Source organism: Petromyzon marinus, chromosome 3, assembly GCF_048934315.1.
Source record: "Petromyzon marinus isolate PM22_M1 ecotype Great Lakes invasive population chromosome 3, UKy_Petmar_22M1.pri1.0, whole genome shotgun sequence".
Taxonomy (NCBI): domain Eukaryota; kingdom Metazoa; phylum Chordata; class Hyperoartia; order Petromyzontiformes; family Petromyzontidae; genus Petromyzon; species Petromyzon marinus.
The window spans coordinates 2,287,179-2,304,327 of record NC_133669.1 but is presented as its reverse complement, the minus strand read 5'-3'; the positions used below and the strand labels follow the sequence as shown (position 1 = coordinate 2,304,327).

The following is a 17,149-nucleotide window of genomic DNA, read 5'->3' as shown; positions in this document are numbered from 1 at the left end:
GTTCCCGGTGGATAAAATCACGTTTCATGAGTGGGAGAGTTCACACCACAACCTCCCAGCAATGGATGAGAGAAAATGGTGGACCAGGCAGAGGCTTCCAGCCTTGTATCGTACTTAACAATGTGTGTGCATCATCTGGTAATACCAGCATTTACACAACTATGTCATTGTGGAGTTACTTTAAATGCAAGCCAATCACTTGCTGCATTCATGAATGCCATATATCAACAACAAATTCACGCATAAGACTCCAATAAAACATGCACCAATGTTGGCACGTGGTTTAAATCGTTGGACTAACGTAGGCCCAACGTTCCACGTTTACTGGGACAGGACATATGAGTACTGTAGTGCAGCATGAGGTGTTTTAAAACGTAACCTTATCAAAAAAGGGTTTTAATACTTCTGCCAAACGCGTAATGTAATGCGTTTTTTTGTTATGTATGAGATATGAAGAACACGACCACTCTGTAACTGAACTGTTTTTTTGTTACAATGTTTGTGCACGTAAACATATATACAGAATTCAACGTAACAATTGTAATTCGAAGAGTTTATCCTGCAATCCATGCGTTTATCATGTAATTATGTAATAACATGGAAGTTTAAAGAAGCAAATAAGAATTACTGAAGGTAAATTTTTAGTAAACCTACCACAAACGTTGGAAAGGAGTGACCCAAAAAAATACTTTTTGTGGTCCTGGCTGAAGTTGTTGGCACGGGCACAATGGGGCTGTGTTAACTGTGTAGTTGTCTGTTTTATTGGCAGCGTGGGGATTGATGTTGTACCATTAACATGTGTCTGCCTTGGCGAGTAGTAGACTCAACGCTTGATCCCGCATCGTGATCTCGAGCAGTCGGAGACTCAGAGGTCCGTTGCAGTTGAGTGCTGCAATCCTCGTGTCTGCAAAACAAACCAACAATGCAATTTACCGTTTAGTACGATACGCTACCTTTGGGGGTTTACTGTACTAGATCAAAAATACCACGGAAATTAGCGGTAGACTGGAGATGGTCTTAGCTTTTGAAGGAGGACTTTGCAAAGCTGACAAATGTGAGATGAGAAAGTGAGAAATTTCAAGTTAAATATCAATATTAAGACCATTTTGATAAGTTTGGGCATTTGTGTAAATTATGATCACAGTATGAACTGTACTGGGATGAGTTTTCGGGAATCAAATTGTATCTGTACGTAGGAGTAATGTGATTTCGGTACATTTGGTGGGGACATTTTGAAATCAAGATCAGGATGTCATCATAACCAAAGCTATTGGTGCCACCACACCTTTCCAGCACTTTCTTCACTCCGCAAGATCTTGCAACTACCATGTGACCATCACAGTCATAATGGTAACACATGGCAATGAGTCGTTATAAATAAAACAACATGCCCACTGAATCTCTCTGCAGTCATAGCGTGTCCACAAGAGCAAACGTTCGCCCTCTACTGCAGTCACAGTGCAAACCTCTCTCGTTGCAAGACGTACAATGTGTGTGAGAAAGTAGCCAGCATGCTGCGTGAGATTAATGGTGCTCCGAGATGGACCGGGGGGTTAGGGACGATGGGATTTTAAACGGAGTGACGTTCACTCGTACGTGACGCGCACGAGAAAACGTAATGAGCGCCGCTACTGCTTGCTCCATGCATTGGATAAGCGATATTCGTGAGGTCTGCTTATTATATCTGTTCTGGGACAGGAGAGTAGTAAGGGAGTTCAAAATGTAAGTCCACTCCCACTGCCCCCCCCCCCCCCCGTTCAGTAAAACGAGTCCCAAACAGGCAAATGCAAATATCATGAAATCACAACAGAAAACACTATTAAGATTCTTAAAATAAACCTGGCCTTATGAAGCATTTGTTTAGCAGCAGCACACATTAAAACACAATTTAATTTGAATCAGCTAAAAAAACGAACGGACAAACTAACAATTTCTGAGCTAATAACTGACACATCTTGTTCTGTCATCGTCTCATTAATTCTCTAAAACATGATATGGTGGTGAGGCATTGTGCAAATACTGTGCTTAAATTGGAAAACATATGGGCATAGTCTTCTAAACCCATGCATTTTTTGCCATTCAGCATTACACATTTTTAGTCAGAGTCCTAATTAATTACAGCACATTTAAAATAAATCAATAACCCCATAGGACTTCAAATGTTGTGTTTTTTATCATTGCAGTATCTGATTATATCAGTTATGCAAAATGCATGTTTTTTTCCATGCAAAATTGGTCAAAATTTTGTAACACATTTTTTAATAACTACAATCTTGGAGGGATAAATTGACAAATCTCAGTTTTTACAACCACTGATATCTTAACTTTCTGTAAATAAGTGTCGCTGCAGCTCCTGAACGTGACCTCCAGACTGCATTACTCCTGTAGACCAGTCGTTATTTCAAAGAACCGAGGAGGAAATTGTTGTGTAATTCAAAATGGCCTGAAAGGGACATCAGACCTTTGATATCCTGTATCTTCTGTACCTTACTATGACCTCCAGACTGTGTTTGTCCTGTACGAGTCAACAATTGACATCGTGGCTGTGCGGGAAAATCCCTCCCAACGCAGTCAAAGCCTGACATCTTCAAACAAAATTTGCACTGTGGTGTTTTTTGATGGGTCAATGGTCGCTTGGATTAGACCATCTTCCAACAACATATCTTTAATCCTGTAATCTTAATCATCTTGGGTGGGTGGCATAATTCCAACCCATGGTCGAAGCAGTGATGGCAGAGTGCTCCAGCATAGGCAATTAGGCACTTGAGTCACTCATTCATAACTTGTTCGATTATGAAAAAGTTATTGTAGATTTGTCTGAAGAGAGTGAATTAAAACAACACCGATAATGCTTATGAGTCCAAGCCCAGGTACAACGTGTAGTCTTTCATCTGTGTCTCTACTTGCAAATGCATTGGGAGTTAATGTAACTGTTGTTGGCAGCGATATTGTTTTTGAAGTTTGATACGATAAAACGCAAGTAAATTGGACTAAAGTGCTATTCTGGTAAATTTCACTGCTATATTGAGAGGACTGCACATATCTATGCTTTTTTTTATTTGTGTTCATTTTGGTGGGCTCCATTTTATTACGATATGACGAAAGTTTGCTGCATTCCCAATAGCATCGTTATAAGAGGATATGGCTGTAGGAAAGTATGCAGTGAACGGGCACAGCTAGAGTTCCTGCAAAGCACCAGATTGTGTGACTCAAGAGAAGCAAAAGTGGTTCCTACCAAGAGCCCTTGAGCTAATCTGCCTAAGAGGTGATTTTGTTCTTAATGGGCAATTAATTTAAATGCCTCCCACACACAAAGAAAACCCCATTTGTATTTTGTGTACAGTGCCCAATATCTTCTTAAACTCCATTACCATTCGTTGCATGAAAACATAGGAAACTGCAGTGGAATGGCCGACACCCTGGATAATGCCCATGTCTAACAGGACGATGCCATCACGATTGAAACGACCGCCGAGTTGTGGCCAGGTGGCCAACATTCGTTTAGGATTTAGCCAGGCAAGCATTGGTGTGGAGATCCATCCAGGCGTTGAATCTGGGAAATCATGACTGTCAAGAGTCAAAATATTTATTTGGACTGGAGGAATCCGATGAGCTATAAAGCTCTTTAATCACACATGTCCAGTCGTTGGGTTCTCAAGTGTTGGAAGTTCATAGGCCCAGCCAAGCAACAATGACATTGCCATTCGGGACGCAGCCGTCCCCCGATAATTCACTGTGAATATCCAATGTGTGACATTCATACACGTGGAGGTGTGATACTTAAAAACGCTTTCCAACTCTTAAGCATTCATGCAACGGGGGTTGGGTACTACAGCACTTGTAAATATGATCGCTATTTGTTGTACGTACTTCCGATGAAAAACGCATTTTTTTTAAAAAGCGTTACATAATCCATGCGTATGCACGCTTTTCCCTTCACAGTTAACGCGATACGTGTGACGCCGCGTATTGCACGCGCTGGGATACCCGCCCGAGACTGTGTCTCTTGAGTGCGCGTCTGTCCGCAGACACCTCGAGGCGTCTGTCCGCAGACACCTCGAGGTGTCTGTCTGCGGACACCTCGAGGCGTCTGTCCGCAGACACCTCGAGGCGTCTGTCTGCGGACACCTCGAGGCGTCTGTCCGAGGGGTCTGTCCGCGGACACCTCGAGGGGTCTGTCCGCGGACACCTCGAGGGGTCTGTCCGCGGACACCTCGAGGCGTCTGTCTGCGGACAGACACCTCGAGGCGTCTGTCCGCGGACACCTCGAGGCGTCTGTCCGTGGACACCTCGAGGCGTCTGTCCGTGGACACCTCGAGGCGTCTGTCCGTGGACACCTCGAGGGGTCTGTCCGTGGACACCTCGAGGGGTCTGTCCGTGGACACCTCGAGGGGTCTGTCCGCGGACACCTCGAGGCGTCTGTCCGTGGACACCTCGAGGTGTCTGTCCGCGGACACCTCGAGGGGTCTGTCCGTGGACACCTCCAGGCGTCTGTCCGTGGACACCTCGAGGGGTCTGTCCGCGGACACCTCGAGGCGTCTGTCCGTGGACACCTCGAGGCGTCTGTCCGCGGACACCTCGAGGGGTCTGTCCGTGGACACCTCGAGGCGTCTGTCCGCGGACACCTCGAGGGGTCTGTCCGTGGACACCTCGAGGGGTCTGTCCGTGGACACCTCGAGGCGTCTGTCCGCAGACACCTCGAGGCGTCCCTCACGTGCGCCACAAATCCGTGCCGGCGACCGCTAAGTGGCTACGCCACTTTGCATTCCCAAAGCTTCAGCGGCGACGCCGAGTCCGAGGGAGGGAGGGAGGGGTGAGCGCGAGGCGGTGGGGGGTAAGCACGCGCTCACAGCGCGGTGTGAGTGGGGGGAAGAGGGGGGGGGTGGAGGGGGCAACGCCGCTAGCAGCGTGCGCGGGGGAATGGGGGGGGGGTGAGCGCGAGGCGGTGGGGGGTTGGGGTGGAGGGGGGTGCCGGGCGCTAACAGCATGAGGGGGGTTGGGGTGTGAAGCGGTGGGGGGTCGGGGTGGAGGGGGGGAGGGCTAATGGGGCGTGAGCAGGGGGAGGGGTGACAGTGATTGGGGCGGTCACGTGACGGCAGCGCGTTCCCCCCGCTCGTTTCAGAGGGCTCACGGTTCGAATCTGGGGGCCGCCCTGAGTATCACGCCTCCTCTACTTTGCGCCCCCATCGTGTTTTTCTATTGTTTGCTGTTGTAACTTTCTGACCTGCCCCCACTGGACATTGTGAAAAAGAGCTTCACAGCTCGTCGGATTCCCCTTAGTATACTGCGGCTGTAATAATCACAAATACAGCGAGCAACATACGCATTCTGCCTCCGAGTGGACGTTGAAGATCACGTGACGTCAAACGCAAGAGCCGGCCATTTTGTGCTTGCCGTCATGGTCCAAATTTGTTAAATTATCTCCAAATGTTTAAATTTGCGAGAGCACGCGGCCCCACCTGTGAGAGCACGTGGTTGCCCCTCTAGAGCACGTGGTTGCCCCTCTAGAGCACGTGGTTGCCCCTCTAGAGCACGTGGTTGCCCCGTGAGAGCACGTGGTTGCCCCTCTAGAGCACGTGGTTGCCCCGTGAGAGCACGTGACTGCCCCGTGAGAGCACGTGGTCTCACAGTGATACCACGTGGTCCTCCCCCCCCACCCAACTGTATTTGCCACGTGTTTTCGGAGTATTGTACAGCGTACTGTATTGCAGCCGTGCTGGTGATAGTCCAGCAATAGAATGCCTAGCGAGGCGTTGTTTTTGCCACTCGACGCTCGGGATTATTGTTTTCTTGTGAGGGCAGCACGATTAATTGGTGAGTACTGTACTGTAAATTACTACACCACACAGTGCACAACATACACAACACATGGTACTGACACTGTTCAAAGTTATCGTTATTTTAGCGCACTTTATCGCATTTAGAGTCGAATAAATGCGTTTAACGCGTATTTTAATGATCGTGTCATGTATTCAAAAGCATTTGGGGCTTTGCTCTCCAGCCCACGAGACCGCGGACATGTAGGCAAGTAAACCAATAACTTTAAGAAGCAATGAAAAACAACCGATATATTCTATGTAGGTAATAGATACTTTATTAAGCCTAATTTACATTGTCCGTATTTTTTTTATCCAAGCAACTCACTCCCAATGATCCTTAACAATCTAGAGTTGATTGTATGCAGATAAACACAGTGTTTATGTTATCTGGTCCATAGGGTGCTGTGGTCTGAGCACCCGATTTATTTGGTAGGCTTGTTAGTGGCATTCCCTATTATTCTCGGGGGTCAATAAAAATACATACTCATTCGGCAAGTCAACAGTGGTCATTAATGGAGAGACAGGCCCACAATTTGGAAAGAGCATCTCTCCTTTGCTACTGATGTGTGTGTGCTGTGATGAAGGGCCTTTGCACATTCTGCAAACACAGAGACGCATAGATTAAAATATGTTTTTAAGCCAATAAATTAGTTGAGTGCTTATATACTGTACGTGAGGAAACCGGAGCACCTGGAGAAACCCCACGCACAGAGGGGACAACATGATCAATTACTGGTGGAACAGACGGGGATTAGTCCACACTGCCGCATTCTGAGGAGCTAGGGCATGGCACCTCGATGCTGAACGGGAAGTGAGTTTGACAACTTGCGTATGATTGAGAATAGGTTTTTTTTACCCTTTTTTCTGGCAACATAAAAAACCTTTTACAAGGAATCATGTCTTCATTAACCACATTGCTTGTGGTCAGAATACGCCTTTTGGCGTCCTCTGGTCTCTGGTGTGGACCAATCAGTTTCAAAGACAATGCATATATTACATTTTGATTTAAAGCTTTCGTGACTGCAGTGATTCATATTCTTGGTTCTTTCGGTAAAGTCACGTTGAAGCTAAACAATAAAATAATAAAATATATATAAAACAATAAAATTCTCACGACGTTTCGACTGTAACACAAACAGTCATCATCAGGTGTGAAAACCAACGGCAAGAACATTTGCAAGAAGTGGCGGTTTGTATTTATTTATTTTTAAAAACCGTTAGCACCACGGGCAGCGATTTGACTGTTTAGATGGACGAGTCCATCTATGTTCGGAAAAGAGGAGGGGGGAGACGAAAAATTAATATGCTGTCTGAAAGCCACCGTAAGCATGAACAATCAATTAAGACCCGAAATGGTTTATCAAATCCTTCCAATGATTGCTAAGCCAGAATCCATTTTCTCGGTTGAAATTGTCTCTGTATATGTGGATAGCCACATGAACGAATCTCTCAAGGTAGCCAGATGGCTTGCAAAGAACCTCTGTCTATATATTGTATTATTTCCCTTCAATGTGACTTTACCAAAAGAACCAAGAAAATGCATATATTATCAGAGTGTGTTTTTGTTTGCATTCTGACCACAAGTATTGTGGTTAATGCAGACATGCTTCCTTGTGAAAGGTTTTTGTTTCCAGAAAAAAGGGTAAAAAATCCCTATTATATTTTGTGACTGGCAAAGTAGGTCCCATGATGTTGCCAATGTTTCATCAACCCTCGCTTCTGTTGTGACCAAGTTATAGGGTTGAATTGCGATGGTAAGGGTGGTGTTTGAGATGATAATGTGAATGAGGGGCTGATGTTCGGTTGTCATTGTGCGGTGTCTGCGTGTTTTCGCTGGCGTGGGGAGGAAGGTCGCGTGTGAACGGCTAAGAAGGTTGTTTGTGAGCTAAGAGGTGCCGAGGCGAGGCAGTGAGGAATTTTATTAAATGACGAAGATAGAAAATTCCATCCAATCAGGGGAAAGATGTCAAAACTCAACTTTTTTTTTTTACCAGGTAAGGCCCAGTGAGCTACGTAGCTATTTTTCAGGAGGTATCTGGCCACAAATGATAGCTCAATGAGAAGTGCCTTACGATGCAGACATTTATTGCAGCCAAATATGCACACGAGACGCACGTTGATTATAAATGTGGTGGCGAAAACCGGAGGGCTTGGGAGAAAAATTTAACGCGACCACGGGGAGAACATGCAAACTCCAAATAGACAGTCGTCAGTGTCGACATCGAACCTACGAACTTGTGTATACCAAGCCGCGGGAGTTAACGTCACGCCGCCGTGCACGCCCTATAAACATGAGGAAGAAAATTTAGTCTGTTGGAGGGGCGGATCACAGGAGGACCAATCGGTTGACAGTGGGATCCTATAGCAACCAATAGCCAAAGAGATGGTGGCGCGTCACAATAGAGCGGAAGCGCCGCCATTTTAATATGCACATGTTCAGATCTTGCGAGATGTTTGGCTACTGGCGCCTATATATATACACTGTATGGCGGCCGGCGTTAACGGGGAATGGGAGTGCGTGCAGGTGTATTAAGAATAGCACATCTTGTCTGCTACACGATGGCCCTTAAATATCCCTTAGACGTCATTCGCAGGAGAAAACCATGGTGTGCTTGAGTCATCCGAATTTGACAAATTACCCGCAAATCATTTAATAGGGATCATACGTTAGAAATCATTACCCCTAATGTGAAAACTTGGCAGGACCCTCCTGAAAATGAGTCAAGTGAGGCTTTGCTGGGTGAACAAGCATACTAATAATAGCTATCGAGCATGGCCTACTCACAACCATCGCTGTGTCCACACTCAACCCGAGCCATACCAGGTCTGTAAAGACAGATAATTTCTTTCACAGATGATAACTCACAGCATTTAAAGAAAATAAAGCTATGTAATCCTCTGCATTCATGAACCTGGTGCTTTGAATGATAAAACAAATCAATCTGACACGTGGACTGTGGACTCTGTCTCTTGGGCAATTCAACCATCTTGGATTACTTATCAGTAAATGCCAGAAGAACAATATATGCGTGAGCCACTCGGTGGCAGTCAAATTAAATAATCTCATAAAATGGGAAATGTCTAGTATTTAATACAGTTAGCCATCCAGCTGGTGCATTATACACAGCACTTGATTTTTGGTTATTTGTTCAAATTTCCATTGTCTCTCGGGGTCAATAAAATATAAACTCTACTTTGTGAGTAAGTCTATGGTAGTTGTCCTATAGAGAAATTATAGGTATCCTGAAGGAGTTTTTTTTTAGTAACGCAGTAAACAAGTTAATTGGCTTCTCTGATGATATTACTGTTAAGATATATTTGAAGTCTTTGTAAGCAGTGTTTACATTTTCTCTCCTGGTGCTTCACGAATAAAACCTACTGGCAAGGATCGTAAAATGAAAGTATCTTGAAGTGCGTAAGTGATCTAAAGCTAACTCGGACTCTCTAGTTCCTAGCATGCTTTACTCTCATGCGTTCTTTTTTAGAATCGTAAATCTTAAATAAGAGGCCTCTTTTCCCAATGAGGACTGCCCAAGCACTATCCAAATATGACAGGAGAGCAAGCATGAGAGGACGCACCGACTACAACTAGAACAAAAAAGATCAAGTACTGGCCGCCAATCTCAACCAGGTATCTAAACAGAGCGGAGCCCCTTGAGAACCCTGGAATTACGGGGCGCTGGGACTGGGCTTTACTGGGCTGTGCCCCAGACACCTTCACCGCGGCCATTTTATTGTAAAACACCTGCCGCCATTTTAAAACTATCTCGCGCTTCAATAGAAAGACAACGCTTTCTACGGTACTTTTTGGCTGTTTTACTGAGAACTAAAAAATAGTAAACATGTATTTTTAGTTTTTTTTAAATAAAATAATTGCTTGTTGTTTATACAGTATACTAAGTTAACAAAATCTGCTCCCAATAATCTGATCTTTTCAGAATGAATCCTGGGCCTCATTGGACTATATTTTATTGTTTCCCTTCAACGTGACTTTACCTAAAGAACCAAGAATATGAATCACTGCAGTCACGAAAGCTTTAAATCAAAATTTACTGTACAGTCGTTTAAAAATATATATTCTTCGGTATGTGCTTTGCTTGCTTGGGCAGTTAAGGGTTAATTGCTTCCACTTAAAGTTGATAATTTTGCGTTCGCTCATCAAACGTATACATTCCTTTTACATAAGTAATAACTTATACAAGCCCACAATAATATGATATATTATCTTTCATTTACAATGCACCTTAACCAATATGCTCAAACCTATTAAATAAGAGATGAATTCGGATATTATCTTCGTAATATTGTGTTCAGCCATTATTGAATTAACAGTATTAAGATAGACAATTGCCACTGCCCTAGCACAGAGATTGTGGCTTGCCAAATTGTTACAAGTAGATATTTGTTTTAGAGCATTATCTACAGGCCTCCTTGCACACATTATGGTTCATATCTTCTGAAGCAAGTCTGAGATATATGTTGGTGCATGTCCATGCTATGCAGTGATCAGTAAGCAGTTACTTGGTTTTACATTGTTATAAACGTGTAGGCGATGCTATGGCTTTAGGTATACAATTATGCATTGCCCAATTTAAGATCTATTCAAATGTGTATTGCATTTCGAAACATTTTCTAATTACGAGTGAACTTAAAAAAAAATCTCAATTATGATCGCCAATATACACCGCTGGATGAAGGCCTCCCCAATCCATCACCTTTGCTCACAGTACCACACGATGCAACAGCCCAAATAGCTCCCGCATGTGAGCTGCGCTCATCATTCCGTTTCATCGGTGGGTAACATACAACGCATGTCCCCTCGTGTGGCTGCGACTGAATCAGGAGGCCACCAGCCAAGCCCGGGCTTCATCCAGGAAACACTCCATTCATCTTCCCACTCTTTTTTTGTGTTGTCTCATGCAGCCTAGGTTTTTTGCACAGGCTTCAACCAATGGTGCATCACTATGCTTCAATTTTATATAAATTATTATCTGTTTACCCACTGGCAGAGACTTGGTAACACTTTACAATCGTATTATGACTCTAATGAGAATCCCCTATGCGCCTTCTTCCTGCTGTCTGTTTGACAACTTACAAAAGGTCCATTGGCATCTTAAACAACCCTATTCGTATTATTTAATTGCTAAATTCACTTGGTAGTATTCCCACATAGAAGTGCTCTGTCAATCTTTTGACCTTTACATTAACCTGGGAACTTCCTTGTTTAATATATTGTTTCTTTGTTGCAGTATCCTTACTTCCACTCAACATTGATCTCTAATTTGGAGATACAGGTTCTACTCAGATACTATTAACAGCCAACACAGTACCCGAGTGAACTATACGCATCTTGTTAATCCAATTGACATCACAGGTGCAATGGTACATCTTATTGGGGCTCATGTATGTATGTATGTTGAACCTCTTCAGCACCGTACATAGCAATTGGTGGTTGGTTGCTTGCAGGCAACTGACCAGCGGCTTCTCCTCCCCCAATGTCTGTGGATGCTCCTGCCCTACTGCTGGCTCATATTTTTGTAATGCCACAAATACTCAGAATACCGACGCCATCTAATAGGTGGCCAATGGGCTGAATCTGCCTTTGGCATTTTAACTCTACGGTAAGGGATCCCATCACTATCAGATGACTTCTACTCACGACGTTGCCAATCTCCCAGGATGAGGGTTCAAGGGCTTCGGTTTTTGCAGACAGAGCTCGCTGCGTGGCATTCTCTTTTAAATATGGAAGCTACGTTCACATCCCGCTCCTTCGTGCGTGCGTGCAGCATGCCAGGTCTTGCCCCTTTGCACTGTGTGATGGAGGGGGGTTAAAAACGACTTAATTGCCTATAATGTTGAACGTGAATTTAATTGCAGAAACGGTGCCTACTTTCCTGCAAGATGAATTATACGTAAGAGGCAGACAACCCCTCGCTGCTGTTGGTTTGACGGGTTGGTGTTAGTGCTGATCATCAGCAGCTATGATCAATCCACCGCTGGACAAAGACCTCTCCAAGCTGCCACCATGTCTCAAAAAAAAATCTGCCTCCAACTAGCGCACGAGTTACTATTCATTGCTCCATCTCCGTGGTCAGTGGCCTCTCAGGTGCGTTCCATTTCTTGAACGCAACTTTTGTTATTATTCTTCTTGACCCGTCGGTCATCGTCGCCACTTGCGACGTCGCCGGCCAACCAGTTTGCACACGCACAAATTGTACACGGTTTTTTTAGTGTGCACAATTTTGGTTTAAGGCACCGACTTGCGTTGTCTGAAATAGATTTACACCAAGTAAAGCGGAATCCGTTGTTGTGCGCTGCACACCAAACATCGAGAAATCCTGAGAACGGAAACATTTGCACGTTACCCATTTGTTCATACCAGTTTCTGTATAGTCGAGGGCTAAATGTATTCCGTCATCTGTGATAAGTGAATACATGGATTTGTTGAAAACTGTAAGAATATTTATTGTTTGGGCAGATCAAAAGACTAACATTCGTTTCATCCGTTATTTTTCTTAATGATGACAATCGCCACTCATTACAGATGAGAGGAGTTCTGCTGTGTATGTGAATGCTGCATATTGCATAAATCTAATTAAAATGACAGTAATTATAAGTATCACACCGTAATTGGAGTTAAGTGCAACGTTGAGCAGACTCCTGAGTGGAGCAGATGTGGAAAATGTTAAGTTTCAACTCAAGGTTGAACCACACGTGTTTTGACTGGAGGCTACCAAGTCTGTCGAGGTAGTCTTGGCGTGATGTTTTCGGGCGGTTTTACCTCTGGAAAATTTCACAAAGAAGCGTGGAGCGATGCGCAATCGTAAAATGACGTCGAGAGGCGTAATTTTTTTTCTCGTGGATCGGAGAACGTACACAAAGTTCACAGTCGTTCTGTTTCGAACACCCAAGCGGCACCAGGGAAGGGGACATGTCACTGGAAGGAACGGCGGCCGATGGTCAAGAATGATGACAAGAGTGGCAAGCCAGGGAAACGGAACTTGCCCGGGTGGATTGTCACATCGCAGGATCGTGAAATATGGCAACGGCTTGGGGGCGGGCCTTTATCCAACAGTGGATTGATCCTGGCTGATGATGATGATGGTGGTGGTAGTGGTGGTGATGAAAGCGTCATCGGATGTTCACAATGCTCATCAAGCACCACTGGACGACAAGGTGGCCAATTTCAATGAGGCCGTAGGTTCATGTGCCCCGGGTTAACCAATCGCCCAGCTGGTAATGACCACGTGACGTAACGGCATGCAATACAAAGCAGAGCCAACATCAGCAGATTTGGGCTGCCTTAAAAAAAGCTGCAATTAATTTGCTATATTAACGCATGCTGAGTGGGAGTAGTTATTGCATTTATTTGCTTCTAAATATATATATACATTGTAATGCTATTTAGCCGGTTTAGGATTATTGTAGTAGGCTTATATATATTTAGCATAATTGTCCAAGACTACGTGCCAAACTAAGACACCCTAATGAGACAAGATTTGGGCTGCTGCTCTCGTATGTGGGATGGCTGTTGTTATGGATACCACTTTCACTTTAAGCTATGTTCTTGATTCCAAAAAACTTGAGTGAACCAGTCTTTTCGTAAAATTAAGCACGCCATTCACCATGTGTTTTGCGGTTTATATGCAGGAGAACTTTTTTCTGCACACAAAGTAGCACTCATAGATACCGAGAAGTGTAAAGATCAAAACACATGAGAGTAAACGTCTGGTTTCCTCCATTCTAAATCTTCACTTAAAGCTTTCGTGACTGCAGGAATTAATATTCCTCCATTCTATTGATATTACCAGAGGCTTAGACGTTTCTGCCCATGCTCCCGTTACAAATGTGTGTTGCATTCCTCATAAAGAGGTCTCCTTGGTTAAAATTCAGGAAATAAGCAAACATTTTAAAATAACCCATTGGAGAATAGGCCTATTCCAAACCGATCTTTTTCTGTAAAAATAAATAATTGCATCTTTCTTCCAATTGGTCAAACATTCAGTTTGGCTCGAAAAAAATCTTTAAACAAGTCTACCAGACCATTATCGACCATTTATAGTCTGCATCCACCCAACCCTTACGACAAATCACAGGCCCCTTTCAACTTTGCAATATTTATTTAACTTTATTGAAGTTTCTGCTGTGAAACGTCAATCATGTTAAATACTCGGCTACTTAATTGCATTTTTAATTTTGAAAGCGTCATTGTATTTATATTGCTCTTCTAAATGTCATCGGTTATTAAAGAATAGCTGCAGATGTCGCCCGCCTAGCTTTGTTCTGTCATGTATCCCTTCGGCGTTCGATACCATAAGATCATTCAATATTGTTACAATGGCTGTGATAATATCGTGGAACCTGTACTATACCTCTGAAATGGCTCATTTTTTCCTGTCTGACTGGTGAATTACCTTGCCGCACGAACCTCAAGACTGATGTTCCCAATGGTTCTTTCCTCAGGCTATCTACATATTTCTGTTGCCATCAGGTTCCTTGCTGCAGAGTCTTGGCATCTCCGACTACCGCTATGCAGATTGCCTCCATATTCGTACTGCCACTGTGTTTAATGCTGGCGACACGGTGCATACACTTCACTTCACTACGAACCCGGCGACCCGAGTTCGATTCCCGCTCACGGCCACCAACACCAGTGACGATTATCTCTCCCCGAGGTCGACTGGGCCTCATGAGTACCTGGTGGAGTGGTGTGTAAACATCGCCACTAGGGAGACAAAGCGTGGTGCTGGCCACCCACCCCCTCGTGTACCATGCCGGCTTTCACAGGTGCTCGCCAACAGCACTTCCCCCAACAGTCTGTTAACGCTATATGGGGAATCTTTGTCTTTGTACACTTCGCTAATACGGTACATTGCACGTACTGTACTTCGATTTCAGAAACAACACGGGTAATACAAACATTATAAAGGTGCAGCCCTGCAATTGCCGTGCTCGCACCACCACAGTGTGGACACTGGTTGAAGGGCGTACCGCAATCGGGGGCTCCAGAGACCTCCCGTGGAGGTGGCCTCTCCCATGCTGGACCCCCGGCATTGTGGCAGCATTGGGAGTGTCTACACTTTACCCCACCACGCACAACATCCCGTCTCGACCTGCTGTGGCACACCCACTTACACTGCCGGGCGGACAGAATCTTGAGCATAGAGGAGATGGGTATTTGAGGCGGGAGGGAGTGTCGCCTGCATTTCCGTAGGGATCACAAGATCTGGAGACTCACTAAGCAGCTTGAAAAGAAGTTGCGGACATTTGACTTTGGGCAGTAAATAAGTAATTTGATCAAACTGTAGGTGCTATGAAATGCGCTCCAGTGGAGGAATTTGATCAAACTGTGTGTATGTTGAAAAGTTATTTCGCACCTCAGGTAGTCAACCGTGCTAATCGGAGGTACGGGAAATCGGAGGTGTTATGAAATGCGCTCTAATGGGTGGCTTGTGAGAGACACTGAAGTTTGCTCGCATTTTGAGCTCAGGTTTCTCAAGACGAATACCAGGAATTTTGTGGCAAGACAGGAGTCCGGAAGACAACATTCCAAGTCAGAGTTGTCGATACGATTTGCCGACAAAAATGTTATGCTGGGTCGGCCACGTGGTTGAAGGATAGAGGAGGGGGCCGGCTACCGAGACGGGCATTGGAGTGGCCTCCGCGAGCATGGTGACCAAGGGGAAGACCTAAGACCGAATGGTGGGACACTCTTGAGGGCAGATTATGGAGGTCGCTGTGTTTTTACTGTCAAAGCAGCTGTGGGATCTGGAGGAAGGTAGAAAGCGGCGGTGAGAGAGGTGTGGTGGCATCAACGGCCTTGGTCTCTTGTCTATTGCAGTAGTTTGTTGAGATTGCGGAAATGGAACATCACATTCTCAAACTTCAGCCTCACGAGCAAGCTACTATTAGGTTGCATTTTATAGCACCTACGTTTGATCAGATTACTCGTTTATGTAATAAAGTATATTGTTCCTGATCAAAGCTTGCAATCGTTTAAAGGTTATCCTTATTACTAAATGATTCTGCATGACTTATCTGGCCAACATTAGCCAGACTGGGGCGGTGATGTGGTCTAGCATTAGCGCGTTCGTTCGGAATTTGTTGCAGAGCTTTCACGGTTCGTATCCACTGGCCAGCCCTGATCATTGTCACGGCGTGTGATCACTGTAAGAACTCGCGCCGCCGTCGGTTTGACAATGAGTGCTAAAGATGCCCTGATCCCAAGAGTAGGCGTCGGGGTCCAAATTTGCCGATTCTGAAAATGACTCGAGCGGTCCATAATCGAGGTTTTTTGGGTTAGATTGCGTAAACAAATGTGTCGTTAAACCCGCCACCACCCAATACAGACAGTTAGTAAGGTTTATCACGTAAACAAAACGTGCCAATGCGTTACTATTTCAGCACACCTGTGTGTTGGAGAGTAAACCCACAACATTTACAATTGGTCACGAACGCATACGTGTTAAACTGTTAGTTGGTATTAAACATGCAAGCAGCAATCATCGCCCCCTGATGGCAAACTTAATGCCCCAGGTCACTCCTGAAAAATGAGAGTCTGTACCTTGAGTTTTGACCTGGTTAAACAAAATAAACTTGAAAACTCGAACTTGAACGGCGGTGTCTGCATTGAGGAGGTCCGTAGCATCTCCGTTATTACAGGAACACACATTGCTTTAAGTCTCGTCCGTAAAACAAAGTAATTCACCTCCCTTGAAGTGTGAAGCCAAAGAGAATAGAAATCTGACAAAGTCCACCGCTGGCTACTAGTCATAAATAAACATCAGTGGCAATGATTGAGATAAGATAATTGTTAGACAAAGAGGGTGTCCGAGTATATTGAGCAATCTGGGCATTATGTTGACAGTAAGAGACATCCCCGTGCTTTATGGGAATGATGCCCTGTCGCACATGTGACACGCAAGATGCAGCATGTGTCACAGCCCTTGGAATATAGGATCCACTGTCAAACCCTAAACGAGGCTGTCCTGGCCCATTAGAAACCAATCTCACGTGCAATTCATCCGATCGGGCCATTGTCCGTATCGTTGTGGAGAAGAGGCCATGTACATGGGTGTATACTTCACACGCGCAATAGCAATTTTTATTTCCAGAACCTGCTCTCCATCTCTTTAACAACCCTCTTCCCGCCTTTAATATTTCAAGTCCAGCATTGGCAGTGATGTGAAAGGAAAATAATGAAAATACGTAAGCCTCTTTTGTAATTACAACTAATTCCCTCGTGACAATACATTGTAAAAAGCCACCTATTTTGACAATAACCCTTCTGGGTTGCTTGCTCGAGTGTGGGTCATTGCCTCGGGATGTTA

General features: G+C 44.7%; 1 protein-coding gene and 1 long non-coding RNA gene across 22 annotated transcripts in view; one reads left to right on the top strand and one right to left on the bottom strand.

Moving 5' to 3' along the window:
• Window positions 1-17,149, bottom strand: part of LOC116951355 (myelin transcription factor 1-like) — a 291,238-nt gene that overhangs the window by 221,936 nt on the left and 52,153 nt on the right. For all 21 annotated transcript variants that reach the window (XM_032970065.2, XM_032970058.2, XM_032969992.2 and 18 more), the window contains exon 3: window positions 790-904. In XM_032970065.2, the coding sequence (XP_032825956.1) occupies window positions 790-798 (9 nt within the window). In that variant the 5' untranslated portion in view covers window positions 799-904. The remainder of the gene's footprint in view (window positions 1-789; window positions 905-17,149) is intronic.
• The window catches only part of LOC142930199 (uncharacterized), a 59,336-nt gene continuing 47,257 nt past the window's right edge, over window positions 5,071-17,149 (top strand). The window contains exon 1 of the long non-coding RNA XR_012946259.1: window positions 5,071-5,814. This is a non-coding gene — a long non-coding RNA (uncharacterized LOC142930199). The remainder of the gene's footprint in view (window positions 5,815-17,149) is intronic.